At 47.4% G+C, this 26,564-nt stretch overlaps 2 protein-coding genes across 5 annotated transcripts; one reads left to right on the forward strand and one right to left on the reverse strand.

Moving 5' to 3' along the window:
* The first annotated feature begins 572 nt into the window (after positions 1-572).
* BBLN (bublin coiled coil protein) lies at positions 573-2,438 on the forward strand. Its single transcript, XM_061476826.1, has 2 exons — positions 573-728; positions 2,192-2,438. Exons 1-2 carry the CDS (start codon positions 650-652, stop codon positions 2,383-2,385), a joined length of 273 nt encoding a protein of 90 aa, XP_061332810.1. The 5' UTR covers positions 573-649; the 3' UTR covers positions 2,386-2,438.
* A 1,165-nt stretch (positions 2,439-3,603) lies between these two features.
* CIZ1 (CDKN1A interacting zinc finger protein 1) lies at positions 3,604-22,737 on the reverse strand. 4 transcript variants are annotated; one of them, XM_061476825.1, is made up of 16 exons: positions 22,537-22,737; positions 21,898-22,025; positions 19,901-20,016; positions 17,372-17,535; positions 16,261-16,396; positions 15,297-15,357; positions 12,433-12,512; positions 11,997-12,076; positions 10,777-10,959; positions 10,300-10,430; positions 9,817-9,901; positions 9,337-9,450; positions 8,820-8,999; positions 8,113-8,182; positions 6,922-7,043; positions 3,604-4,329 (listed from the first exon to the last, which is right to left on the reverse strand). In XM_061476825.1, exons 1-16 carry the CDS (start codon positions 22,720-22,722, stop codon positions 3,748-3,750), a joined length of 2,418 nt encoding a protein of 805 aa, XP_061332809.1. In that variant the 5' UTR covers positions 22,723-22,737; the 3' UTR covers positions 3,604-3,747. The 4 variants fall into 4 exon arrangements, with proteins under 4 accessions (XP_061332809.1, XP_061332807.1, XP_061332806.1 ...); XM_061476823.1 differs by lacking the exon at positions 22,537-22,737 and having other exon boundaries at positions 3,604-4,037; positions 4,122-4,329; positions 21,898-22,237; XM_061476822.1 differs by lacking the exon at positions 22,537-22,737 and having other exon boundaries at positions 3,604-4,266; positions 21,898-22,237.
* Positions 22,738-26,564: the final 3,827 nt, after the last annotated feature.

The following is a 26,564-nucleotide window of genomic DNA, read 5'->3' on the forward strand; positions in this document are numbered from 1 at the left end:
TGAGATGTCTTGGGAAAGAAGCGCTGGGTGCCGATGGTGCCCCCTGAGGGCAGCTTCGCTGAGTGCCCAAGTCATGGCCATAGAATCAACCGGGTTGGAAAAGCCCTTTGAGATCAAGCCTGCCTGCTCCATAGCACCGCCAAGGCCACCACTAACCCATGGCAATGAGGCCTCGTCTTCACGCTGTGTGAACACTTGCAGGGACGGTGACGGCAGCCCTGCCCTGGGCAGCCTGTTCCAGTGCCTGAGCACCCTCTGGGGCAGGAATTGTTCCTCAGCTCCATCTACACCTGCCCTGGCGCAGCTTGAGGCCGTTTCCTCTTGTCCCGTCACTAAATGTGTGAAGCGCAAGTGTGTGCTATGGCTGGGGCAGCCTGGCACCGGGGATGCGGACCCCAGGGTGCAAGGGCACAGCCTGGCACTGGGGACGCGTTTGGGGTGAAACCCCTAAGAATTGGAGAGCCCTGCCCGCCCCTCCCGCCCGCGCCCCGCGCCCCGCCCGCTAACCACAGGTTTTACCCCCGCGCCGGCCGGCCGGCCCTGCGTGACGCGCGCGGCTCCGAGCTCTCCCATTGGCTAGCGGCCCGTGCGGGCTCAGGGCCGAGCCGTGCGGGCGGCTCCGGCGCTGGGGCCGCGGTGTCCCGGCGGGATGTCGGGGCCCAACGCGGAGCCGCACGTGCCGGCGGGCGACGGCGGGGACGGGGACAGCGACAGCTTCGGGGAGGAAGGTGCGTGGCGGCGGCACCGGGCAGCGCCGCCCCCGGTGGAGCCGGGTGGCGCGGGGTCAGGGCCCCTCCTCCCCTCCCCGGCGGGCTCCCGTAACGGGTTGCTGCCTCAGCTGGGAGCGGGGCTGGGCCGGTCCTTGCCCGGCAATGGGGCGCGGAGCTCCCGCAGCCCTGGGGTGCGCGTTTCCTCCCGTTGTGACCCGTTTATCCCGTGCTACTGCGGGTGCGTGTAAGCGAGGAGGAAGATGTTTCGGTTTTGAAACCGCAGGATGCGTGACGTGCGCAGAGCTGGGAGGAGCGGTGGGGTTGGTGAGGCTGAAATCCAGCGCGGCTCGGCCCTCATCATAGGACGTGTGTGGCCAGAGCACATCCTCCCCTTCCTCCTCGCTTTCTCTGTTGGCTCCGAGCAGTGCTCCAGGCACGCACTGTGTGTGTCACCTTGGCTCTTGATGCTAGGGTGGAGAGGCGCCAGCCCCAGCCGGTGAGGTGTGGGCTTGTCCTACCCATACTTTCCTGTCCTGCAGCTCGCAAGCTCACAAACATCAGCCTGCGGGCACAGCTCAATGCCCGTGTGGCTTCAGAAAGGAACATGAGCCTGGCTCCTGAATAGCCTGTCAGCAATTTGTCTTTTCAGTCTTTTTGTTATTCTTTAGGATTGTGCAAATATCGCTCAGAGGAATCCAAAACCAAGTGTTTCATCACAGTAGCACAGCTGTTTTCATCTGATTAACAGTGCTAATGCACATCACTGAAATGCCATTGTAGCCAGGCTGACACTTTTGCACTTGAAACACGTGCTGTGAATAGGAAACTGTACCCAGAGAACCATCTGTCAGGGTCACACTGGATGAGTTCAGTTCTAATATGAAGGACCCAAAGCCTTACTGGTGCATGAAAACCCTGCAGTTGAACCCTGTGCCCCACACTTCAGAAGTAACAGTGCCTCCAGCAGCACCTTTGGGCTCATGCCTGCTCATGCCACAGCAATGGCTGTGCTGCGTTGGCAGCCTGATCCCAGCCAGGCACTTGCAAAGCACATTCCAGCCTGAGAGCCTCACACAGGTAATTAACAGAACGTTAATGTTTCACCACACAGTGCCAGAATGTCTCCACCATCAGGAAAGATGAGCCCTAAGGCATCTAAAAAGCCTCACTTGGGATTTATTTGGTGCTGTTGCAGTATGGCTTGCTGCATGCTAGCACTCAGCTATTTATATGTGAGATCAGAGGCTGCTGCATACATCAGCAGTGGGTTTGGGCTGCCCAGACCTTGGTACCCGTCCTCCAGCTGCCGGCTTGATCAGGGAACACAACACACACAGGATTCAGTTGCATTTTACTTCACCCACCCGTGGCAGATCAGGCACAGCCAAATTGCTGTGTGTTTTGCAGAGTTCTTGCTGCTGTCCCTGGCTGCAGTGACAACATACTTACATTGTTCAGTCTCTCATTTCCTTTCCTTTTAGAATATGCAGCAATAAACTCCATGCTGGACCAGATCAACTCCTGCTTGGATCACCTGGAGGAGAAGAATAATTACCTACATGCCTGCTTGAAAGAGCTGCTGGAGTCCAACCGCCAGACACGTCTGGAGTTCCAGCAGCAGAGCGAGCAGCAGAACATGGAAGCTGATGTGCACGGATCGCAGCCTCCCAAATAGTGTCTGTCCACAACCTCAGTATTGCTGAGGGAACTGGTCACTGATTTAAACTGTGCTTGTGTCCTGCCATTCACCTCCATGTTCTGTTTTTCTTTAGCTGTGTGATAGGTGCAGAAGCACACAGGTGGATGGAGGGGAGCTGGTTCTTTCTGCTACCCAACTTGGTTAAAGCTGGGTGTAAGGAAACCTGATGCCATGCAGGTTGTTTGTGAGCAGGTTCCTCTTCACAAAGAGGAAAAATGATCTCGGCTCTTTTAGACCATCAAGTCCAAGCAAGTCCAAGTGTTACAGCTCTAGCCTCTTCCCTCAAAAAGCACGTAAGGCAAGGGCTGTCCTGACTCCAGGCTTGCCCCTAAGTGTAACTCTGGTGACACACTTGGAGAGGGAGGCCCTAGACCAGCTCCTGCCTTAAAACCGCTGCTTCTCTGTTATTCACGTTAACTGGGATGTCCAAAATGTTGGCTGATGGTCCCAGATCACCAGATGCTTCTGTCCCATTCCAAACAGATAAGACAAGCTGCCAGGATGATGTTTTGACTGGTATAATTGGAAGCTACCTAACTCCTTAAGCTGCCATCAAGAACTCAGGTGATAGAGGGAATCAGAGCAGCCCAGTTAGTCCCCATCACTGCATGAGCTGTGCAGAGCAGTGACAAGACCTGCCTGTGGGCTGCTCCCTGTACGTTTTGGCAGGAGTACGTATGAGCATCCTGGTCTGAAACAGAAGTCTTGCCAGGATGGCCTGGGGCCAGCACTGCAAAACAATTCTTACTGTTCTGTAGAATTAAAGGAGCTTGTTTTGAAAGTTAAAGAAGTTATTTATAAGAAATCTGTTTTATTAAAATCAGTTTGAAATCAGATTTGTTCCCAAGAGCCTCCACTATGAGAACAGACTGTACTAGGCCTTGTAGCATTAACAGAGGACCAAGATGCATTCTTGCCCAGCTCAGGACACAGTGCTTGCCTAATGTGCATCTCTGAAAGGAAAGCGTTCTGAGAAGCAGAATTGGGCACACAGTCTTCCAAGAGACAAACTTTTCCTCTGCCTCGAAAGGAAATGAGAGGAACTACAAAGAATTACTAGTAAGTCTGCATCCATCTACTTCATGGACTTTGTCCCCTGTGACAATCCCATTTCCAGGTTCAACAATCCAAGCCTCAGTTTCTCCACACAGTTGCTGTATCCCAACCGTACAAGTAATAACCAACACCATCCTGTATTAGACACGCTAAAGCCAGGCTTCTTTTATTCTTAAAATAAAAACAGCAGTAAAGTTGAAGGTTTTTGCTCTATTAAAAGACTCAGAAAATAAACATTTCCAGCAAATATCATATGTAAAGGGCTCTCCCTTTAAGGCCACTCTATCTGGGTTTGTGCCTAGAAGAGCGTCTGCACCCAGCAGAGGTAAGACTGGCTGTCTCACCTTTGGCTAGGGAGGAAGGCTCTGCCTCTGCCTCATTCTGTGCTAAACCCCATCCACTCCCCAGATCCTGGCAGTCGTCTGTGCCTTCCCTTTGCCTGGCTGCATTGGCTTCCTCCTCCTCACACACGGTGGATGCCCACAACTCCCCTGCCGCGCGATTCTCCTCGGGGAGCGGCCAGTCGGCACTAGTGGTAGTGGGCTTGCGCTCTTCCTGTAGGTTCTCTTCGTCTACAACCATGATTCCACACACATCATCAGTCACACTGGCCAGGCCTTTGCCCTCTGCTACAGAGGTGGCCAGCTCACCCTTACCCTCCAGAGACCTTGGAGCTTGTTCTTGCAGGGCTGACAGCTCTGTGCCCCCTTTCTCTATCACACGATCATCAGTTTTCTTGCTGGTATCTGCTGCTGGAGCAGGAGGCTGTTTTGGATCATCCAGCAATTGGGAGCTGGAGCCCTGGGAATGCAAAGGAGCCTCGGGGTAGGCAGCTGTGGCACGATGCCTCGCTGCCTTGTATCTCTGCAAATACAAACAAACCAACATGAGAGACCAATCCAGCTCAGGCACTGCAGCAAGCGGCATCTGGTCCAGGAAAACCTGTACAAAAACAGTGGTGAGCAGCAGCTACAATCTGCAGGGGCACGACTTGTCTCAGCAGCTTTCCTGGCCTGGCTGCTGAGGCTTTCGAGCAGAGAAGGGTCAGCTCCTGTGAGGAAAAGTGGCAATATTAACAACTGCAATCCCTCTCACATTACTGAGTGCTGAGCGAGTGCATGGCAGACCCCTGGCTCCCCAGCCAAAAAAAAATCATGTTTTGGCAATGGTTAATCTTAGTCAGACTCAGGATTTTATGGATGTAACAGTGTAAGTGGCACCTCCTGCTTCAGCTACTGCCAGGATGTAACTCTGGACATGTTCCCTGGATACACAAGGCACTGCCCTCTGCTATAGCAGAGTGATTTAATGTTCACCAGCCCAAGCAAGACTTCAGTTGAAAGCTTAAGGTTTTTCCACTCTGTTGATACAATCTGTGCACTCAGTGAAACCGTTGACAGGAACACTAAGATACCAAGAATATCTTCCTGTTACAGGGCACTGAGGTTCTCTACAGAAGACAGGTAAGCATCTCATTGATAAGATGGCTCATTTGCACTCGCTACCACGAGGAACCAGTAGAGGTCTGTAAGGAGATTAAAATGGCCAACAGCCATTTGCAAGACTGGATTTCACAAAGACAGCAATTCTGTGTAACCATCCAACATGCAGCAGGAATCAGGTCTTCAAGACCCAGAGTATGAGCTGAAGATAAAACAATCCTCAGCAGTTCCCTCCATAATCAATTCACTTTTGGCTTTCTGCTTAACAGGTCCCTTGAACTGGCACTAGCATTAGACCTGACAATTTAGCAGTGCTCCCATAGTTTGTAGTGTGGAATTACAGCGCACCACACAGGCAGCTTCACATTGTAATTCAGTTTATCACTGCAGGCTTGTTCTTTCTCTGTCCTCAAATAGTGGGTTATGCACGAAATCATAACAGAATTAGATCAGTCAAGTCATAATGTAGCCAAACTGAACCAGATACAAGCACATCAACTTGTTTCCAGAGTGATGCTGTGAACTGCTTCACCAGCAGACAGTTCTCTGCTTTGAAACCCTCTGCTACTCAGATAGAGTACCCCAGAAACTAACAATGATTTAACTCAGACTGCAAGAACCCCAAGGCACCCTGGAATAATCGTTACTTGCCTGCAGGTATTTAAGGTTGGACTCTGTTATAAATAATCCCTCCAGGTCACTCTGGCATCCATATGAAGAGCATCTGATTTCAACTCTAAGTGGGCCAAAAGGGAGGCATAACACACCGCTGCTGCCATTTCACTCTAGCTGATCTAAAATAAGCCAGGAAGACTGCAAGGCCGATTCCTTCTTCCCTGAAATGTCTTACTGCAGGAGTGGGAGAGGATGAGCAACCATGAAGGAACAGCTGTGGTCTTCTCCTGGTATTTGCCATTCCAAATCTACTGCTAAGTGCTGGCTTCTGCAGCACCCACCCCTTACTGGAGGCAGGGACTGTTGACTAAGAATAGTTAACCTGCCTGAAGACTAGAAGAAAAACATGAGGTTTGGGGTGTGTTTGTTTCTTAAAACACTACCAAAAGCTGGTAGGGAAGCACACTGGCTTTTGTTGGAGCAGGTTTTGGGTGCAGAGGACAAAGTCAGTGTGGGAGCCTCCCTCCTTGCACAGGCAGGGCCCTGGCAGTGGTCATGGGAGAGGGCAGAGGCAGTGCAAGCCCTGTGTACCCACCACAAGGCCCCTCACCCCCTGGCAAGTCAACAAGGACAGAACAATGGAGGCAGATTCCAGGACAGCCCAGTAGGAAAAGCTTCTACAAAGCAGCAAAGGGCAGTATGGCTCCTTTAGGTGGAGCCAGTAAAGCAAAGGAACAGCATCAGTTGGCAGAGCTTTGTGCTGAGGAGCTTCTAGGAAAGGGCAGCAGACAGACAGACAGACAGACTCAATTCCTGTTGCAGGCTGACCCTGGGGACCAAATGGATTCTCACCAGCTCGTAGCGTCCATCACATAAAGAGTCTGTAATGTTAAATTTCCAGATATCTAAGGTGAGGATCTGATTTTACCAGGCTCCTTCATGGATGAATCACACCCACAATTTTGGCTAGTGGAGCTGCTCCTGCAGTATCACAGGCAAAGATGCATTATGTACAAGCTTTCTTTACAAGGAACAGCCCCTCTCTCTTGTTCTTTCCCCATCTAGACCCACCTGTAATCTGTCTAACAAAGAGGCCTAGACTGAACGATAGACTCCACAGGTTCAGCAAACAGAGCAGACACTCTGAGGAAGATTTCCAGCCAGAAATGGGCAACAAGATGACAGCAGCAGTAGCTGGGAAGCGGGACTGGACTGCTTTTAGATCTACAGGGGTGATGGGAGACAAACACAGAGCACACCAGGAGAAATCTATGGCACAACGGACACCAAGGATGATGGGAATGAACTGAAGACAGGACAGCTAACGTGGTGGATTGGCTGAAGAGACACGCACGGGGGGTAACAAATGCCAGGCCATGCAATCGCCAAAGGGTCTAACCTGAAAGTTCTCAAAATGCATCAGGGACTTGCAGTGTGCGAGCCGGGCAGCAGAGTCGCTATGGTAGAATTTGTGACACAGCCTGCAGAGGTAACCTGCGACGGGGACCAGAAAATCCAGGCCTGTGAAACGGGAGGGGAAGGGAAATCACAGATCACATTGAATGGAACTCAAATAATGAAAGCATGTTAAAGGGGAAAGGGTTGAAGGGGGAAGAAAAGTGGAAAGCTTTGCTTCTGTTAATCAGGGAGTTGCAAGACAACTTGCTGAATATCTCATCTTACCATGGAATGGCTGTGTGGTGGATATTCAGAGAGAAATCTGGCTGCCAGAGCAAAGAAACTACACAGAGCATTAAAGTGGGGGGGAAGGGAAAAAAAGAATACAATGGAAAACTACAGAGAACATGTGATCTAATGTAATGGGATCAAACCAAGCAGAAGACAGCAGGCGCGCAAGAGGAACACGCAGAGAACATTCACAGCATGAATCATTATTCCATCTGCCACACGATAGTGGAAGGTTACAGTGATATGGAAGATTGGTGTAAACAGAGCTCTCCTTGGGCACAAAACAGCCTCTGCAGAGCTGCCCTCCTCACAACACCAGTGGCCGTTAGAGGTTTAAAGTCAGAATCGCTTGCAGGGTGGGGATCAGGGACAGCCATCTGGAGGCAACACTGCCCACCAGTCCAGCAACATGTCTGAGTAAGTGCTAGGTGGAGCGTGGGGGTTCTGAAGCAGGGGAAACATGCACAGTTTGGGCTCTAGCAGAGAGCTTGATACTTGTCAGTACTGCTCAGTATCTCTGTACAAGCTACATTTCTGTTGGAAAGCATTCCAGTCAATATGCTTCCAGGCTCCATCTTTCCAGAGCATCTCTCATTTGCTACCTACTTTCTTCTCCTGCCCTACTCGTCCATTTCCTACCTTAGGCTCTCACCCTTTCTTCTTCAAAGCAAAAGGCTGCTGACAAACATCAACCACATCCTTATGATTTATCACACAGTAATAAAGCAATGTTTGGCTCTTTCTCCAGGCAGCAGTGACCTGCACCAGTCCAATGCAAATGCTGAAGCACCATGGCCCAAGAAGTTATCACAGCAGTAGGTAGAGACCATCTTCTCTTACAGATACAGTGTGTGGCCAGAGAAGGCTCTGTGGACCTTTGCTCTTAACTCTGCTTGCTTACCATAGGCTGTGTCTGGACAATACTTCTCGCTTCCTTCGTAATCCTCCAAAGACACTTCCTTCAGCCCAGTCTGGAAACCAAAAGAACATTAGTGCCTACTGTATCTATGCCAATTACCTTCCTGGGCTTTTCTGGTAAGCTTAGGAGCAAAACAGGATTCACATACCAGAGACAGAGCTGCACAGCATCTGGTTAGAGCCAGATACAAACCCCAGTGTCAGCAGACCACTCCATTACAGGGGTTAAAAACGCCCCTTGCACTCCAAGCCTGAAGCAGCTTAGCCATGTACCTCCTTCTTGGCAACTGCTCTCTACTTGTAAAATACTTATCAAGATAAACCTCCATACATACATTATGCTACAAGACCCAAGTACTGTGGGGCCATTCAAAGAGACTATGTCAGTGTCTGTCAGAAAGTCTTTCCCTTAAAAAACACTGCTTATGCTCCTCAACAACATGATAATGTTTGAAGACACCAGTAGGAGCTGTAGAGCACAGCAGAAACACCCTCCTGTATCCCACAGGTAGTGCCTGATTCTCCTTTGCATTCTCCTGCACGCTGGAAGAACCCCAGAGCCCTCGCACCCTCCTGCTGCAGGGTACAAACTTGACTGGACTCTCGAAACCTGGAGCTCAACCAATGAAGTCACAGGATCCCACAGCAGATTCTCAGACAGGTCATTCCTTCTCCTTTCGTATGGCATACCTGCTTAGCAGCAGAATCCTCATTCTCTATCAGCACTACATCAAGGTCTTCCTCCTCACCAGCTGCCCCCTCCTCCTCCTCTTCTTCATCATCATCATCTTCAAAACAGCCAACAGCATCCACTGTGATCAACTCCTCTGAATCTTCTGGGCTGCCCAACTCCTTCTCTCCTAGTCTCACCTGTCACATACAGAAAAGAAAGATCAGACCGACTTTGCACTCTCCATTTAACCAAAGACCCAGATTCTGAACAGACTGCACGTGATGAGTACAAGGGACTGCAAGAGAGGCACAGATCTATCTCATTTCTAGAGACAACTAACTCATTGTTCCTTTTTCACTCAATTTCTTTAAGCTCTAACAACTGAAGTCCAGCAAAGGATTAAAACTAAAACAGGGTTGGAAGAACTGCCTGTCTTCCTTTCTTCCCTTCAGTAGTCAGGGAGGCAGAAAGTTAACCTGCTCCACAGTGTAGCTGCCTCCAGTCCCGCACAGCTCTCCACTCGGGCAGGATTACCTCTTTGGCTTTCTGCTTGTGCTCAGCAGACTTCATATGCTCCACAAACTTGCGAGGGGTCTTGAAGTGGCGGCTGCAGACAGTGCAGAAGGGACGAAGCGAGCGTTTGGCCAGCTAAGGAAAGGACAATTCATTAAGTTACGAGAGAAACACTTTACAGACTGCCCACCAATTCCTCCATTCAATTGATTAGGTAAGTATGAGAGGCCATATTTATTGAGAAACGCCAAGAATTATAAACTAGAGATGCTTCAGGCCGTATTGACACAACTGGAAGCTCCAACAGTGCCAGTGTTCAGAGGCAGGAGGCAGCATGGCAGTGCCCTTCAACAGTGAGGATGTTACTAGCAGAATTTTACGTGCATCTCTCCACTCCAATTGCTCTTCCTTTGCTGCCTGGGGAGCAGGAGATGCTAGACACTTCCACTCAATCCCCAGGAAAGGTCAGTGCACAGATAAAATCCATGCTGTGGTTGCTACCTTGTGTTCTTGGGTCCTGCGATGTTTGATTAGATCCCCCGTGAAGTGTATCTGACAAGTGTTACACCATCGCTGCTGGGTCTCTCTGAAAGTGAGAACAGATATATCTGTAAGTCACACTTCCATGGAATACTGCAATTTGCAATCTGTTCCTGGCATTGTTTTCCCCAGCATTCCTATCTTTACAGGCTCGGATTTATCTTCTCCCCTTCCCACCCACTTATATAGGTTACTTTATCTCATGCTGACAGAAAGGCACCGGTTAAAACAAGACTCCAAATGGATCTACTGTATTAAAAACTACACAGCAGGTCAAAGTCAACCCTGGTATCCTTCAGCAGGAAGAAAGTTGCCTGAAGGAGATTAAGGCTCCTGAAACTAGAGGGATTTTGTACCTTATCTAGACAACAGGGGAGCCCTGGCACAGTGAGGAATTTCAGGTCCACATTCAGACTGAGCTTTCTAGTGCAAACCAACACTTACCCATCTTTTTCTGCTACTGCCTTCTGCTCCTTCACCATGGGCAGGAGTGAAACAAAACAAACATTGCTCATGTGCTGGATCTCCCCGAGTCTCTGCTGGTGCTGAATTCCAGCCATGTGGGATTGGAAATTCTGAGAGAGAGGAGAAAACTCCATTTATATGTATTCAAAATACAGAAAATAATAGGCATGAGCTACGCTTTCCATTCTCTTGACTGCTCTTTAACAATGAAGTGGTATGAAAGCTTAAGAGCATGGCTGCCTGTGGATCCACCCACACTGCTCTCAAGCAAGTTGCTTGCCAGCTCTGCAAAAGAGGTTTATTTTATCTGCATGCTTGTCTTTATTTTTTATGCTCTTTGCTCCTAAAGCGTAAGCTTTTGTTAATAAGCCTCCTGCTGCACCTCCCCACAGCAGCAGGCCACATAATTCACTTCTCTTGACCACCTATATCCCAGCCAGACCTGTGGACTTTTACCTGCTGACTGCAGCAGTTGGTCTTGCAGATGTAACAGTAGAATTTCAGGACCGATTCAGGGTTGGGATCAGCTGTGCCCACCTCACAGGTCCAGTGGCCTGGCTTCAGAGCTGTTGTACTGATAGCTCTGCTCTCACTGCTCTGCTGGATAGTCACTTTCAGTGAACCTCCAGAGCTCAACACCTGCCAAAAGGAGTCAAGATTAAGTCCAGTCTCTTAGTAGAAGACACTAAAAATCACATCAGCTTTTTGTATGTGACCTAAGCTCCCTACCCCTAATAAAAATATGTTTGAGCTTGAAACCGCAGGAGGCTGATCAGAGAGACTCTTGTATACACTCCTCCTCAATGCTGCTAAATCAGCAATCCCTGTGTCACAGCATCAGGCCTATTAGGTGGTTGTTCCTACAGCCTCTGTGGATACCGTATGACCCAGTCTCCGGAGACTGGAGCAACAACAGTGTGTTGGTAAGGGACACAATCAGTTTATGTTTCTCCACTGCAGAACTAAAGGCAACAGAGCACCGCACCTGATGGAGTAAGAAACTCAAACAAGGGCAGGAAGATACGTATGATCACATCAACAAATGTCTCCAGTTAAGGAAGACTATCAAAAGTCTGATTCACACAATAGGCTCACTCTTTACTTACAGATTTACACAGCCTAAGAACCTGGTTTAACATCTAGCATGTGGGCAACCTATTTCATGCAAGACTCTCAAGGTTTGCTGGCTTAACCTCTGTCTCATTTTTCCAAGCTGCCTTTGAAAAGCACAGACTCCCACTGTCTGCTCACACCTGCTGCAATGGCAAGTCCCACAGCAGCTCCTATCTTTTCACCTGATTTCATTTTACACCTGCTCTCCTGCAGCATAAAGATGTATTCAGCTACAGCTCTCAATACGTAAATTTTTCAGTGGTTCTTTCAATTCTATTTCCACCTTTCCAGATGAATACTGAAATCTTAACAAACCCTAGCACCACAAACAGCTAGCAGTGGGTAAGGTACAGCCTAGCAGAGGCACAAAAGCAGCAAGTCAGAGCAGACTGTGCACTAATTACAGACATATTATGCCTTATTGCCAGGGACAACAGCTTACAGCAGGAGACAGAGCTCCAGACGTGGGTGCCATCTGGTTCCCAGTGGCAACGGGCTTCTCTGGGATGGAGGAGGAGGTTTTATGTTCTGCACCACCCCTGCACAGAGTGGTGTCTACTCACCTCAGGAGCCTTTGGTTCCTCAGAGAATTTCCTCTCTTTAGAGAGATCTTCACCTGTGTACTCCTTTGCATTGTCTGTACCTAGGATGAGACAGTCTTTTTAGCTGCCTTAAATCAGAACAGCAATGACATTAAAAACAAAGCAGCAGGTGAATGAAGCCAGGGAGCTTTCCTCACAGCACTGCTGGCCATAAGCCCAGTTCACAAACCTTTCTCAACAAAAATGCCTTATTAAAGAGAGAAACTTTCCATCTTTTGCATTTGATAGGCAACAGGTTTAGAGGACTATGTTTGGATGTGGTTCCTAGGTTTTTTCCTCCTTTCCCCATCCTGTATCACTGGAGGAAGGACACTTCCAACAAGACCCACTGATCTACAGATGCAAGCTCCATCAAGGAGTCCCCTAAAAGTACAAGTCATGGTGCTTAGCAACTTACCATCAGCTCGGACACGGGCGCTTGACTCTCCTGCTTCCCTGCTGTCTGTGTCATCCTCTAATGCAGACTCCTCAGTCACACTTCAAGGATATCAAGAAAATAACCTTATTCACCATGTTACAGAGAGATCCAGCAGACACATCAAGGCACAGGCTAGGGTCTAAACTACCACACACTCCCACTAAATAAGCTACTGGGAGTGGTATTTCAGGCAAGGATTTTGGAAAATAACACAATGAAGGGGAAGCATTCTAGAACAGCTTCAGGAAATGCAGCCAAACAAATCTGGACAAGAAAGTTACCACTTTTTGGATCACTTTGGAACTCTGGATTTTTTTGATCACTGCCCTCTCCTGCCAGAGGCCTGCAGGGAAATAAGTTCACAGAGGAAATATTCTTAACAAGAGCTTCAAGAGCTCACTCCTGTCTGACCTGCAGGGAAACTGCAATACCCAGACAGTATTCCAGGCTGCTCTGTGCAAGAGGAAACAAAGACCCGTCAAAACTGAATGGGTTCACAGTGGTGTCTTACAGGGTTTTCATCATCACTGCCTGCTCTATTTGTATCAGTTGTATTTCATTCCAAAGGCCCTACAGTTCTGCTTGTGAGGGAAGTGGAACTGTACCATATGCAAATCAAAAGGATTTTGTTTTATTTGGTACTGGTGAACTGCTAAGGAGAAAAGAGATCTCAAGGGGACTGCTGAGACTAAACAGTTGGCTTCCATAGAGCACAAAGTGTACTTTACAGTATCTTTTTCCATCCCCTATTTTTCCATCAGGGCTAGCACATTTCACCATGGCTTGACTGTCTTTCCTCTGAGGCTGTCTCGATATCCCACCCCCTGGTGTCCTTCTGCCAACATGGAGCAGCATGTTCTGCACAAGCAAGAGTGCAGACTCTGCAGGTAACTGCATTCAGTGATCCAAACACATACATTCCCCATAACTTATGGGACTGATGAGTGACAATGTAACTGGGTTACACAGCTATAAATAAGCAGCAGGGTTTGGGCAGTGCAACCACAAAGCAAACAAGAGTGGCTGGCATTAACATTATTTGTCAAGTGCTGCCAGCAGGCTCAACACTACACCACACACAGATGGTGAGCACTTCAGGGCAGGGGTTTGCATTCTAAACTGCAAATCTAAGGAGCAACCTAAGGGAGCAAAAGGCATCACAAGGAGGAAATAGTATTCTATGGATACTTGTCAGGCCATGCTAGAAGTGGGTGTTCAAGAAGGATTTGAAGATGATGAGTGCTTTCTGTACTGGAATGAGGATGTTGTTCCAGGTATACAGATGGTACATAGGAGAAAAGGCAGAAGAGGGAAAAAACCTGAAATGAAGAAGGAGGCTGGTATTCCTGGCCAAAGGGAAATGGAACAGCAAAGCACAAAACAAAAAGGTGTGGACATGGATGAGGGAATGCCCTTCTCATCTGTGAAGGGCAATACAGAACAGTAAGCTATTTTTTCCAGAGATCCATCATCTGTTCATTGGAAGTAAACAAAAAGACTTTAAAAAAAAAAGCTAAGGAATTATCTATTCTAAGTAAATACCAGCCATAACAGATGCATCAAATCTGGCTGTCCCTGTCTACTGCTCAGGAAAGGCTTTTCCTAATAGCAGGCTTGCTGCAGTGAGACCTGTCATTCCTCAGACTTGAGTCTTTTTCCAGTGCATGGAACAGGACTTTGATTAATATCCTACTAAATATTAATGTAATTAAAATTAAATTAGCTTTGGCAAACAGATTAACAAAGCACACGCTCAAATGCATTTGACTTTGCTTTAATCGAATTTATTCACTTTCTTGCTAATCAGAGCCCATAACTGACAACAGTCCCTGCTCACATAGTATTTATCACTCTCTGATGTTTTACATGATCAAGGTAACATCTGAACATCAAAGTAATCCTGGAATATTCTCCCTAAAGCTAGCCATTAATCTCTAATCTGCAGATGGGAAACAGGGAGGTGAAGAAACTTGTCCAAAAGCACACAGTGAATTGTTAACAGCGACGATAAGAGGCCCCAGGAGTCCTGACTCACAGTCATTAACATATGTTGAGGAATTCTCGAATCAATGCCTCCAGAAATCTGTATTCGCTCCCTCCTCTTCTCCCTCCGCACCAGCTACGGGCGACAGCTCCGGGAGAGGTGCGGCGCTGTGCAGATGGCACCAGGAGCTGCCGTCCCACTAGATGGCAATGCAGCCCCGGCTGTCCCTGCCTGCACCCGCCGGGGAGGCAGGAGAGCCAAGCCGGGCCTGTAGGGCAGGCTGCTGCCCGCTGCGCAGCCCTTGCGGGTTAATAGGATTGCCTTTGTCTATTTTTACCCAGCAGACAGGGGTACTGGCAAGACAATCTTTGCAGAAGGGATGCAGAATTCAACGCTCATGGATACAGGCTTCAATACTAGGGAGTATCGAGTCCTTTCCCCTTCTCATTCCTCAAAATAAACTACCTTCTCCTACACCTACTGTAACAGAATTTTCCTCTCGCTGTTACACAGCTGCTCATTTCCCTTTCTGACATTTAGAGAAATAGATCAGGATAGAAAAGAACCTTTCTGCTTCTTATAAGAATCCTGGCAGGAGAACACATGAGCAAACTCCACTTTGTTGCACATTTACATGAGCTGCAGCTCTTATTTTTCATTCCCATAGCTGGATCACCCCCAGAAGAGACCCTGCAACATGCTGGATCTCAGACTGAGATTGAATTGTCCATGAGCATCTGAAATACCTCCTACATGCCAGACATCAGGCCAGTACAGTACAGCCCTAATCATTAGGAAGTAAAATGAGACAATAATTCTAAGCCCAGTAACTATTTCAGTACCCCAATTCAATAAATACCTCTTCAGTCTTTTTGCTGCAGGCTCAGTGTTCAACACAGATTCTATTGCAGTTCTTGGCTCTGCAGGAAGACAGAAGGAGATCTCCTTAGCAAAGCAGACCATGCCACCCTGAGCATGTTCTCTAACTGAATGGCCAATTCCAATAAAGCTCTGTTAGAGCGAATACTATACACTTGCTTATTCTGAATTTGAGAATGGTAGTGACAAGGTTAGATAATGAATGACCTGAGAGACCTGAGTTGAATTGCAGATGTCACTGGATGAGCTGTCATCCAGAAAGAAATCTGTATTTATGTCTACTAAGTGGGTTTTAGTCCTATACCTAAGGTGACAGGAGCCCCAATCATAGGAACATTAATTTAAGCCAAGGTGGCAGATCTGTCTGACAGCAACCATTTAATCAGGTAATTTTCACCACTGCACATACACTGCTCACAACCTCACATACACCTGCATTTCTAGATTAGGCACTCTTCAGCCAGAAATAACATCCCCACATCCATATTGTATCTGACACTGGAAAAGATTCAGTGCCAGAGTTTGCTCTGAGCTGGAGCACAAGTACTCTTTCAACTCATCCCTTCCTTAGCATGTTGACTGCAACTGATTCTGCATCATGTGTTTGACACTATGAGATGGGGAGTTCATCATGGGTAAGGCAATGAGGAAGGTCCTATTTCAAAGCAGGTTTTTTCTCCCCATCTTAAATGGCACTCACTTTCAAAGCGACTTCTGAGAGGCTTCCATGCAAGGGATATGGAAATAAGTATAAAACCTAAAAATATCCAAGTAAAAAGGATATATGAAGCACATATATCCTTAGAGGGCTCACAGGCAGTTTTTACAGTTAGAGAGAAATGTAGCTGATGAAGACTAAAGTCATCCCAGCCTTTGCTGCAGGAACAGCCAAAAGCAGTTTATAATGCCTACAAGCATTTGTTTCACTGCAGGCTCCCCCTTACCTGTGGATAGTGAGAAGTTGCTCCGCTCTGACCCTGCCTGCCCTCCCTCTGGGATTTCCATTTTCTCATCACCTTGGGACTGAGATGAAGAACCAGGATCTAATTCTCGCTTCCTGTCAGGCATCCTCTGGAAGTCCTGCAATGGGCAAAGAGTCACTGCCAGCTCTTGGTCCTTCCTCAAACCCAACATACTGCCCAAAGCACCAGAGGTTTACTGGGAGGAGCAGTAACAGGAATTCCAGCACACAGGAATGGGAAGGAGTAGATGGCTTACAGTGACATTTCTCTAGTGCTTTAAGTAGCAACTGTAGGAGACCCAGCTGCTTGCAGAGTAGGGTCACTTTAGAGGGGCTCTGGCAAGGGGTGCATGGGCAGGGAAAAAGAATAGTCCAAAATAATCCCCCTTCTTTTCGACTCTGGAGAAAGGACAGTCCAAGAATGGAAGTCTACCTTTATCCACTACATCTTTTTGACGTAATGGAATCAACTATGCAAAAGCTAATCTAAGAGGAGGGAAGTACTGGTCAATTAATCCAAGAACCATTTCCAGGACACAAAAGAGGTCTTAATGGTGAAAACTGAGAAAGGTTTTCACAAAAAAGCCCCACAGATCTTACAAAATCCACAAGAATAAATATGATCCTGATCTTGAAAAAAAAAGAAAACAGCCCAAAGGGGCAGAGTGGCATGTCCATGGTAGGAGCAAGTCATTTGGGAACAACAAACTGCTTTGGAAGGCTAATGGAGCAGAACTCTGGCCTCTGGGAAAAGCAAAGCACTCAGCCAGGATTTCTTCTATTGCAATAGCTTTGAAGCTGGCATTTCTAAAGGATCCTTTTATATCTTAGGTGTAAACCACTCTGCTATGAGGAGCTGTCTCTCTTGAGCAAGAAGTGACAAGAAACCTTCTCATCATAAATGTAAATATGGACCACAAGAACCCTGAAGATGGACTCATTTGTGCATTTCTGTGTCAGCAGCATGGTGCAAAATGCAGTTTTCATTGTAAGGCTCTCTCCCTGCTCTTTTGTTCTCCACCTACAATACAGTCAACTGCTGGAAGTGCAAAAGGAGCACAAAGCTCCTCAACAGCTGGAAACTGGAAGCCCACCTTGCGAAAATTCCGGTTCTGCCGCTGGAAGGGGTGGTTGGGGAAGCCCATTCGAGGCTTTAAGGAGACCCCAACGGGTGGTGGCCCCAGGAGGGAATGTCTTGTAGCCTGAGGGAAGAACTGCTGCAGTGCTGGCGCCGTCATGTTAAATCCACGCAGGTTTCCTATAAGTGCAAGCACACAGCACATCACCACCTTGCAGGGTGCAAAGGAGAAGAACATCCTTCACCTGTACAAGCAGGAGGTAGAGAGGAGAAGGGCTCCTCCACCCAAGACCCTTCACTGAGCACTGTATGGGTGCTCCATGCTCTTCAGCACACACAGAACAATTTGATGCGATAGCAACCATTACTATGTATCAGGCTATTGAGTTATAATTGTCACTGCAGGCTAAGATCATTAGAGCAATTAGTGGATCTGAGCACACTGCCGCTTGTGTTTGCCACAAACAGGGTCTCGTTTTACACAAATTCTCTGTAGAAAAGGAAAATGCATGGCACATTTGTGCAGCTGGCAGCTCACACCAGGACACGGATGCTGTTTAACAGATGCCAGTGACAGTGTTTCATTTAAAACAACACTGGACTCCTCAAACAAAAGATTCCCCAGTCTTCTCTGCCACCTGGGTGTCATGCAAGCTCAACATGGCAACCTCAACTCCGACACTTGAGACTCTGCCATTTCCAATTCTAATGCTCTTCTTGTTAGTTAATAGTCTGTGGATGCTGACAGAACTAAGTCTCAACAATTCCTTACGAAGGCAGTCCTTCCTATCCCCATTTGAGGGCTGAGGGAATGGAAGTGCCCAGATGCCTCAGCTACACCCCCAGAAGCTGTCCACCACTCTGGAAATCTGGATTTACACTCCAATTTTTCCCCCCTCACTTGAATTAATACACATTCTGCCTTTTCAGCAGCTGCCAAAACAGGGCAGGAAAGTTTGGAGATAGCCACTGCTTAAAGCCTGCAACACAGTAGGAAGTATACCCTCATGTTTGTCTTCAAAAGTAATCTAATTTTTTATTACTTACCATAAATAATATCTTACTGTAAAAGACATAGCTGTATTTAAAAACAGTATCTGTAAAGCAAGAAATCATTCTCCTCTCTGTTTAGTAGCTTCCAAGAGCCACACATCCATTTCAACTTGAAGTATTTATCTTTTCCTATTCCCACTGCTGAAGCCACACAGCAAATTAATTATTGATGCTGATGTTTTCCAGGTACAGAAATACTCCAGCATCAGATATTCTTACATGTAACCCAAACCTGAATGACCAGAAATACTCAGATCCTTAAGAAGGGCCACCCTGGACACTGCAAACATAATATTACCTGTTACCTGTGGCTACCTAGTGTAGAAGTCACAACTGAATGAGAAGTCACAGCTCAGCTCAGAGGTGAAAAGAGGAACAAGTACATGTAGAGTGTTCATTAGCATACCTTTATCCTGCTTTTGCATCTAATTTGCCTCAGGTCCTTGGCTCAGTAAGAGATGTTGCTTTAGGGAAAAGGTTCACCCATGCTAATATCAAACATATCTGATAGGAGTGTGGCTGACTGAAGCGGAGTCAGACTTTTTTCCTGTCACAAATATACATATATATGCCAATCTTCAGAGCATGGCGTGTCCTTTGTCACTGCCAGTTTCCCTACAACCTGAGGGAGATCTGTAGAGAGCCACAGGAGTCACTAGAGAGCCCTCTCATTTAAATGGACAAGACAGAACAAAAGGGGAGTTAACGACATGCAGAATAAATCTATTGTCTTCACATCTGGGCATGATTCACACGCAAGATAAAAACTGCAGGCGTTAATCTCAACTGCACTTTTAAACTATCCCAGGTACTGATTTTCTGTGTTGAAAAGGGCTGGCAGGCTGACATGAGCAAAAGCAAAACCAGCTACATTCCTGGTATCTTTAGTAGCAATTAAAGGCAGCTTCACACATCTATTTTGAAAACAGCACATCTGGCAAAATGAAATCCACTTGTGGAAACACAGTGATGGAAGAACAGTGATATTATCCACCACACAAATGACAGCCATTTCAGGGACTGGGAATTTTACATGACAACTGAAACCTGAACCGTTTTCCACCACAATATACTTAATTTGTTTGCACTGCATAAAGTTTGGGCAAAGAAAAGCATCTACAGCAAACCAGGTTAGTGTGTATGTAACAGACAACAAAATAAATGCTTTTAACTTTCCTACCAAGAAAGACAAGCAAATAATATTTTATATAAATATACTGATGAAAAAATACTGGCTCAAGTGAGTCTAAGAGGGAAGGCACATGGCTAATATCTAACCTGATACCTTCTAGTGCTATTCCCAGTTGTGACACACGGGATTTTCAACTGAAGAACCTTTGTGCTATGGACAAAAAACCCCAAAAGATGACAAATGGAACTGCCAAATACAAGGACTGCAATGGTTCAGCAAGAAATAGCCACACTCTGGTTTCAGTCCATGAAGGATGATTAAATAGCTCCAGTAAGGAAGCGTCTCCCATAACGACAGTACCTTGCATCTGCTGCATGAGTAAGGCCCGCTGAAGCATAGGATTGGCATTGAGCAGTGATGGTTGGTTTGTTGCCCGTAAGCTCAGCATCTGTTGCTGCTGCGGTGGTGGCAAACCCCTGGAAAAGAAGCATTAATCATAAGAACCCAGTAAAAGCTGTACTGTTCAATTCCAGACACCAAACAAGTGTAAAACAGAGGAGCAAAGAACATCTGAAATGCTGATTGCATGCGTGAAAAGATGCCATACACCAGCACTGTATCCTCTTTCCTCCACACTCTCCTGGAATTTCCAAAGCTGACAGATTGTCTATCAAGGAATTTGAGGTCAGAGAGAACTCCTTTAGCACCAAGCCCACATAAAGCCTCTCAAGCAGCATAAAAAAAGCCCACGAGCTGACTGCACTTCTGCAGAATTATGCAGCAACTCACCAGGAGAAAGGAGTGATCTAGATCAGCGGCCACATTTAACACAACAACAGAAAAGAAGTACTAAAGAGCAGCGAGTTTTCTCAGCAGCTTAAAGCACATTCTGCCTAAAATCAATGCCTCCCACACGGAGCCAGACAGGTCACAACTGTAAATGGTGCCCCCTAACTGCAAGAACCGCTTGGGAAAATAAAGCACGGCCTTGATATTTAAACCACGAGGAGGAAGGAGCGAGCGGAGGACTCTTCACTTCTAAGGAGGGTGGAGCAGACACGAAAAGTCTGAAGAAACTGGCAGGCACTTCTTCAGGCAATAGCAAGGTCAGGCCCACCTCTAAGCACAACTGCTGACACAGCTGAATCTGTCAGGGCTGGAAAGAGGTACAAACACGGATCGAAATAGAGACGCTGGTTGACAAACCCCAACCCTCTTAGCAGAATTTACAGCAGCTCATCTTCACGTTTGCTGCTCTAGATTGTTCTAGCCTCTGAGCTATTTATACCAGGAAAATCATACTTTTAAAGGTGTAAGATGCAGCCATGCTATCAGCAGCCAGCCCCATGCTGGCATTTTAAGGGCAACTTTGTTTACAGCATACAACATATGTTAATAGTTAAGTGATTTAGAGGATGTGTTTCCAGCAGAACAGAAAGATTCCCAGATTTACCTGAGACAGATGCCTTAGAATAATAATTATGACAATCGGTAAATTTTTTTCCTCAAATTCACACCCACTGATTTGAATGTTAAAGATAACAATAACTGCAAATAAACACATCATTTCTGAGAATCTGTGCCCCTTCTACAAATCTCGGCTCATCAGGGACAGCAATTCCCATCCAAGCCAGCCGGTTTTCAGGAAACCCCTGGTTCCCTGCCTTTTTATTTCTGGCAACTATCATTTGTCTCTTAACAAACAGGTTAAAACCATGATTTTCTCCATTCCCCGCTGCCCCTCAACGCTCTGTCACATCCTCAGCGCCCGTGCCACCGCACAAGTAAGTTCACTAATGTCAGCCAGGCCAGGAGACCCATCCAGGGAGAGACAATAAACAAGTAGCTTCAGCTCAGTAATGAAATAACGAAGTGGGTTGCTCCGTTCGGTGCACACAAGTGTTTCTGCAGGATAAGGCGCTTTCCCCCGGGCCCTGGCCCGCGGCGGAGGAGACACCCGGCCCCAGAGCATCCCCACACACAAAATGCTCTGCCCGGAGCCACCGTACGCTCCCTCGGGGGACCCCGCGGCGGGAGCGGCACCACCGGGGCACGGGAGGAAACGGCGAGCGGGCCCTCGGCGGGGTGCGCGCACCTACATCCCCCCCTTCCGCCCCCCTACACCGCCTCCCCTCCGGCCACCCGCTCCAGGCCTCCAGCCCCACGGCTCTGCCCCGATCGAGGCCTACGCCCCCGACCGCCGACCCCCGCCTCCCTTTGTCGCCTTCCCCGGTCAGGGGAGGACAGCCCCGCCGCGGCTTCCGCGGGCGGAGGGGGGGACAGAGGGGAGGGAGGCGGAGGAGCGCGGTTCCCCAGGGACAGGCCCAAGATCCCCGGCCTCGCGTAGCGGCGCTTACCGGCCTCCCTGCTGCGCCGGAGGGTGGTGGTGCTGCTGCTGCTGCTGGAGGAGGTGCTGGAGCTGCAGCAGCTGCTGCTGGAACTGCTGCTGGTTGAACATGTCTGGGGAGCCCCGAGCGGGGCGAGCCTGAGACAAAACACGGGAGAGCGAGGGAGGCACCGGCTGCGGGGCTGGCGCCTATCAGCCCAGCAGCCATTGAGCAGGGGAGCCGCCGCCGCTGCCGCCCATTCATTCACTGAGCCGATCCCCCCGTGCCTCCTCCTCCTCCTTCCCCCCGGGGTCATCGCAAGCAGCAGCCTGTGGAGGAGGTTTCCAAACCCCACCTCCCAAATCCGCTCCCACCCTCCCCTGCCAGCGGAGCCCGCAGCCCGCCCCGCTCCCCGCGGCGCTGCCGGACCGGGGCCCGCGGCTCTTTCCCGTCCCCGCCGGCACTCACGGTGCAGCCCGCGGCGATCACCGCTCCCCACCAGCCGCCTCCATCTTCCCGCCGGGGACAATGCCCACATGCCCGGCCCCAGGCAGCTCCTCCGGCGGGGCTGCGGGACCCTGCCGCCCCGCAAGGCTCCGGTCACCCCCGGAGCCACCTCTCAGGGCTCCCCAACCTGCAGCACCCCCATTTCTCATCACCCCCCACAGCAGCAGGAATGAGGTCTCTGGTCCCTCGAGAGGGCTGGGAGGGGATGGACACCATCTGTCCGGGGCTGGGCAGGGGGAATGTAATAAAGGGCAGAGGAAGGGGGGAGCAGATGGCATCCAACAGCGTGGGGTTTTCTGCTCTTTGTTTTTGTTTTTTAAATAGTCCAGGAGCATCTTTGGTAACCATCTCACTGAGAAGACTGGGGAAAAAAAGCCCTCAACAGAGCCTCTGTCTATCCGCTCTGGTCACATCTTGGCAATCTGGCCATGATAATGTGGGAGAAAACCAGGGACGTTTACAGCATTGCTCTGTGTTGTAAGCTGAGATGACTTTTCTATCAGGTCCATCCTTTGGGGGAAAGGAGAGTTTGCAGCAAAACCTTTCCTGCAGCACCTGGTTTCTGTAAGTGAATTTGTTTTAGGGTATTTAGTACACACAGCCCCTACATGCACATACACTGTGACTCATTTTTTCTTATATTAAACCTAGAAAGGATAATGATGCATTTCTGCTCTTGGCCACTCCAGAGAATCCACCCTGAAATGATTTACTTTATCTTTTTATTGTTCACACTAATAAAGACTACTTGATTAAAGGCCTCGGAATTGCTTGTTAGCTAAGGTATTGTAAGCTGAACGCAGCTACTGGTGATACAGTTAGCATTAATAATTTTCAATGCAGCAGCATATGTTGATTTTTCCTTTGGGCCTTTTTATACCATCCTGGTTTTACAATAATCAATTTGGAGATGACCATCCATATTAATCAGTGAGTGGCAGTGTTAATGCGCAGAGTCCCTTACTCACTCACAGCTGTCTGCACAGAGAGGAAATGCTCTCCTGTTAAGCTTGAAAGCTTAAGTAACATCCCAGGGCATACATACAGAGGAGGCCACAAAGATGATCCAAGGGTTAGAGCATCTTTTCTATGGAGATAGGCTGAGAGGGCTGGGCTGGTTCAGCCTGTAGAAGAGAAGGCTCCAGAGAGACCTTAGAGCAGCTCCAGTGCCTAAAGGGGCTACAAGAAACCTGGAGAGGGGCTTTGGACAAGGGCCTGTAGGGGCAGGACAAGGAGTAATGGCTTTAAACTGACAGAGGGGAGATTTAGATTAGATACTAGGAAGTTCTTGCCTGCAAGGGTGGTGAGGCCCTGGTACAGGTTGCCCAGAAGCTGTGGCTGCCCCATCCCTGGAAGTGTTCAAGGCCAGGTTGGACAGGGTTTGGAGCAACCTGCTCTAGTGGAAGGTGTCCCTGCCCATGTGCCCATGGCAGGGAGCTGAAACTGAATGAGCTTTAAAGTCCTTTCCAACCCAAACCAGTCTGGGATTCTGTATGTAACATTTGTAAATTTACAAAGCACCGTGTCAATGAGATGTGAATAACGAAGTCTGCAGGGTTTCTACTGTTAGATATTATATTCTGACATAGTCTAGAGGCTCCCCTCAAAGATCAGTCCTTCCTCTGTAAGGTCATATATACAAGTTATTCAGCCTGAACTGATGGGAAAAAGCCTACAGTAAAATATGTAGACACACTGCTACATTGAACACAGATCTGGATGTGGATTTAGGCCCATGCATGCACAATGCAAGTCAGGGGTAGGGCTGTAGGAGGTGAAGGCACATGCTGCTTTATCAACCTAAGCCTGATCTTCAGACATGCCTCTATGTGCCAGACAAACATCCCACCTACCAAAGATGGTTTAACTGAATCCAGAAGGTTCCATATTCAGTTAATCATACTGTTCAGTTTGAAAGTCATGCAGAGATAGAAGGTAACAGTGCAAAAAACTGGCCCAGGATCCTTTCTTTCACTAGAGGCAATAGAACAGTGTGTCTTACACTGACAGTACTTACTTAGCATTGGTGCCCACAGAGCACTGGTCCACAGACCTTGACCTCCCATCTTCTGACAGCTGTTTTTTCCTGCAATGAACATTTCCCTTTCAATTATTAAGCAATTTGCTCCTTAGTAAACAGTAGTAAATACACATCATATGAACACATGGAACCTTAAAAACAGCGCTAAAGTACAGACAACATCATCACTCAATAATAACCTAATAAGTAGGCAAAACTTGTGCCTCACTGACAACAGGAATGAATGAAAGAGTGAAAGTTCAAGGTAAGAAAATGACCTAGAAATTAGCTTGCAACAGAGATAATCAGCAGAGTTGTTGGACCATCACTGTAAGGCAGCCTGCATTACAACTCTATATGATTACATCAAGGTTATGAAATTTCTTGCAGACAAGAGGACAGACCATACAATGCTTTTTATTCAGAAGCTGGGTTGCATTATATAGCCAAGGATTGCTAGGCTGTATGAATTTGTTCCAGAGACCAGATCAGGTAGACAGATAACCAAAGATCTCTAGCTCCCAGCACATGACTGGACTGTGCAGTTGTATGTTTTAATTTTCGCTTTGGAAAAGACTTGGTATGAAACCCTTGAACCCACATAGCTTCTGAAAAATCCAAATGTTTCTCAGTGACAGCGCCAGGATACTGCGGTGCCCAAAATTTCTCTGCAATCCGCAAGGATAGTGGTATTACTCATCCATTTCACTAGGATATAACTAGTTCTCACCATAATGTCTTTAAACCTCCTAAACTCTTCAGAGAAAAATGCATATGGAGCTTTAAAGAACTTTTTCCTCCTGCTTTGGGGCTTATCTGTTGAAAGAAACTGGTCAGGTTTCATCAGACCTGCTCTCAGCAGGTGATATTGATTACTAGAATTCCATTGTTTTCCCTGTCAACTTTTCCCTGGAGGAAGGCTACATTCACACATGTGAAAGCAGCACCACGCAACATTGCAAAGCAAAATGATGTGTGCATTCAAGGACATTGCGCTCACTCTTTGTTCTATTGCTTTATACCTATTCCAAGTATTTCCTAATTGACAGGGCAGGCTCACAGGACATAAACTGAGATACTGGTTTTACACCCATTTTTCCACATGGTCAATCAACTTCTATCAGTGATTTTCAGTCTCGCAACGTAAAATATATTCCAGGAGCTATTTTGTATCATCTCACCGGATGTGGAAAGCAGAGAGAACTCAGCTTTGTTGCTAGTAAAGTGTTAATTTAAGCTCACATCATGTGCAGATCCTTTTGCTAATGGACTGTAACATTCAGTTTCTTATTTGTATTCTGGCTTTTTTGGAGCCACACTAAAGATAAACCTGGCCCAGTGTCTCATACACTGTATTTACCACCTTTTACCTCTTTCTGAGGGATTTGCAGACCAGTTCAGCAAATTTCCTGTTTCAGAACATGAGAGGAGGAAGTATTTCACTGTGTTTTTACAAAAGAAAACTTTAGATTTAAAACTCAGAAGTTAAAGGCTGCTTTTCTTTCAGGCAGCTTTTCCAACTAATAGGAACATTAGAGATCAACTTTTAATTTCTGAGCAACTGATATTACAAGAGATCAATGACGTTACTATCTGTATACTGTAGCATAGATAGTAGCATTTAAGTACCTATAAAATACTTGAATTGTTTTTATCTCTATAGGCAGCTGTACATAGTCATGTAAATGTAAGAGGCTAATTTCATTTAATTTGTTCCACTGCTTGTCAGCTGTAGAATGTATTCTCTATTGTTACAGTGACAACCCAGATTCTTTGTGGAACTGTACCTATAAACATGCAATTTAAATTCTTACCTGTCTTTATAGACATTTTTTAGGAACATCCCCTTCCTAACCCACTGTGACACATTCTGAACACTCACAGCTCTACCTGGAGAGAGCAGAAACAGTTTGCAGGTAACCAGGAGAATCGTAAGCTGATGGCGTTCCACGTTTTTTGCCTCTTTTTTCTCTGAGGACTAAAAGTGTTCTTTTGGCAAGGGCAAGGAATGAGGGCCAGAATCCAGCACTCAAGTGTCTATTTCTAATTATGCCAACTAAACTGGGAGTTCTATTTGCATGAGGTGACAAAATCAGTGTACAAAACTGTCCTTATGTTGATAGCCATACATAGAAACACATGCAGTTATGCCCACATTCATTTTTAGGGA

This window comes from Pezoporus flaviventris, unplaced genomic scaffold (genome assembly GCF_033815535.1).
Source record: "Pezoporus flaviventris isolate CSIRO_AGI_PZ_B2104156 unplaced genomic scaffold, CSIRO_AGI_Pfla_v1 ptg000097l, whole genome shotgun sequence".
Lineage (NCBI taxonomy): Eukaryota > Metazoa > Chordata > Aves > Psittaciformes > Psittacidae > Pezoporus > Pezoporus flaviventris.

Bases quoted from the DNA above. Each gene is read 5' to 3' on its own strand.
- CIZ1 (XM_061476825.1), bottom strand. From the start codon at position 22,722: ATGGTTACCAAAGATGCTCCTGGACTATTTAAAAAACAAAAACAAAGA. The intron at 20,017-21,897 runs GTAAGCGCCGCT...CTTCTTTTCCAG, and splicing joins CCGGCGCAGCAGGGAGGCCG to GGGTTTGCCACCACCGCAGC. The intron at 10,431-10,776 runs GTAAAAGTCCAC...CCTCTCTCTCAG, and splicing joins CCAACTGCTGCAGTCAGCAG to AATTTCCAATCCCACATGGC.
- BBLN (XM_061476826.1), top strand. From the start codon at position 650: ATGTCGGGGCCCAACGCGGAGCCGCACGTGCCGGCGGGCGACGGCGGG. The intron at 729-2,191 runs GTGCGTGGCGGC...CTTTCCTTTTAG, and splicing joins CGACAGCTTCGGGGAGGAAG to AATATGCAGCAATAAACTCC.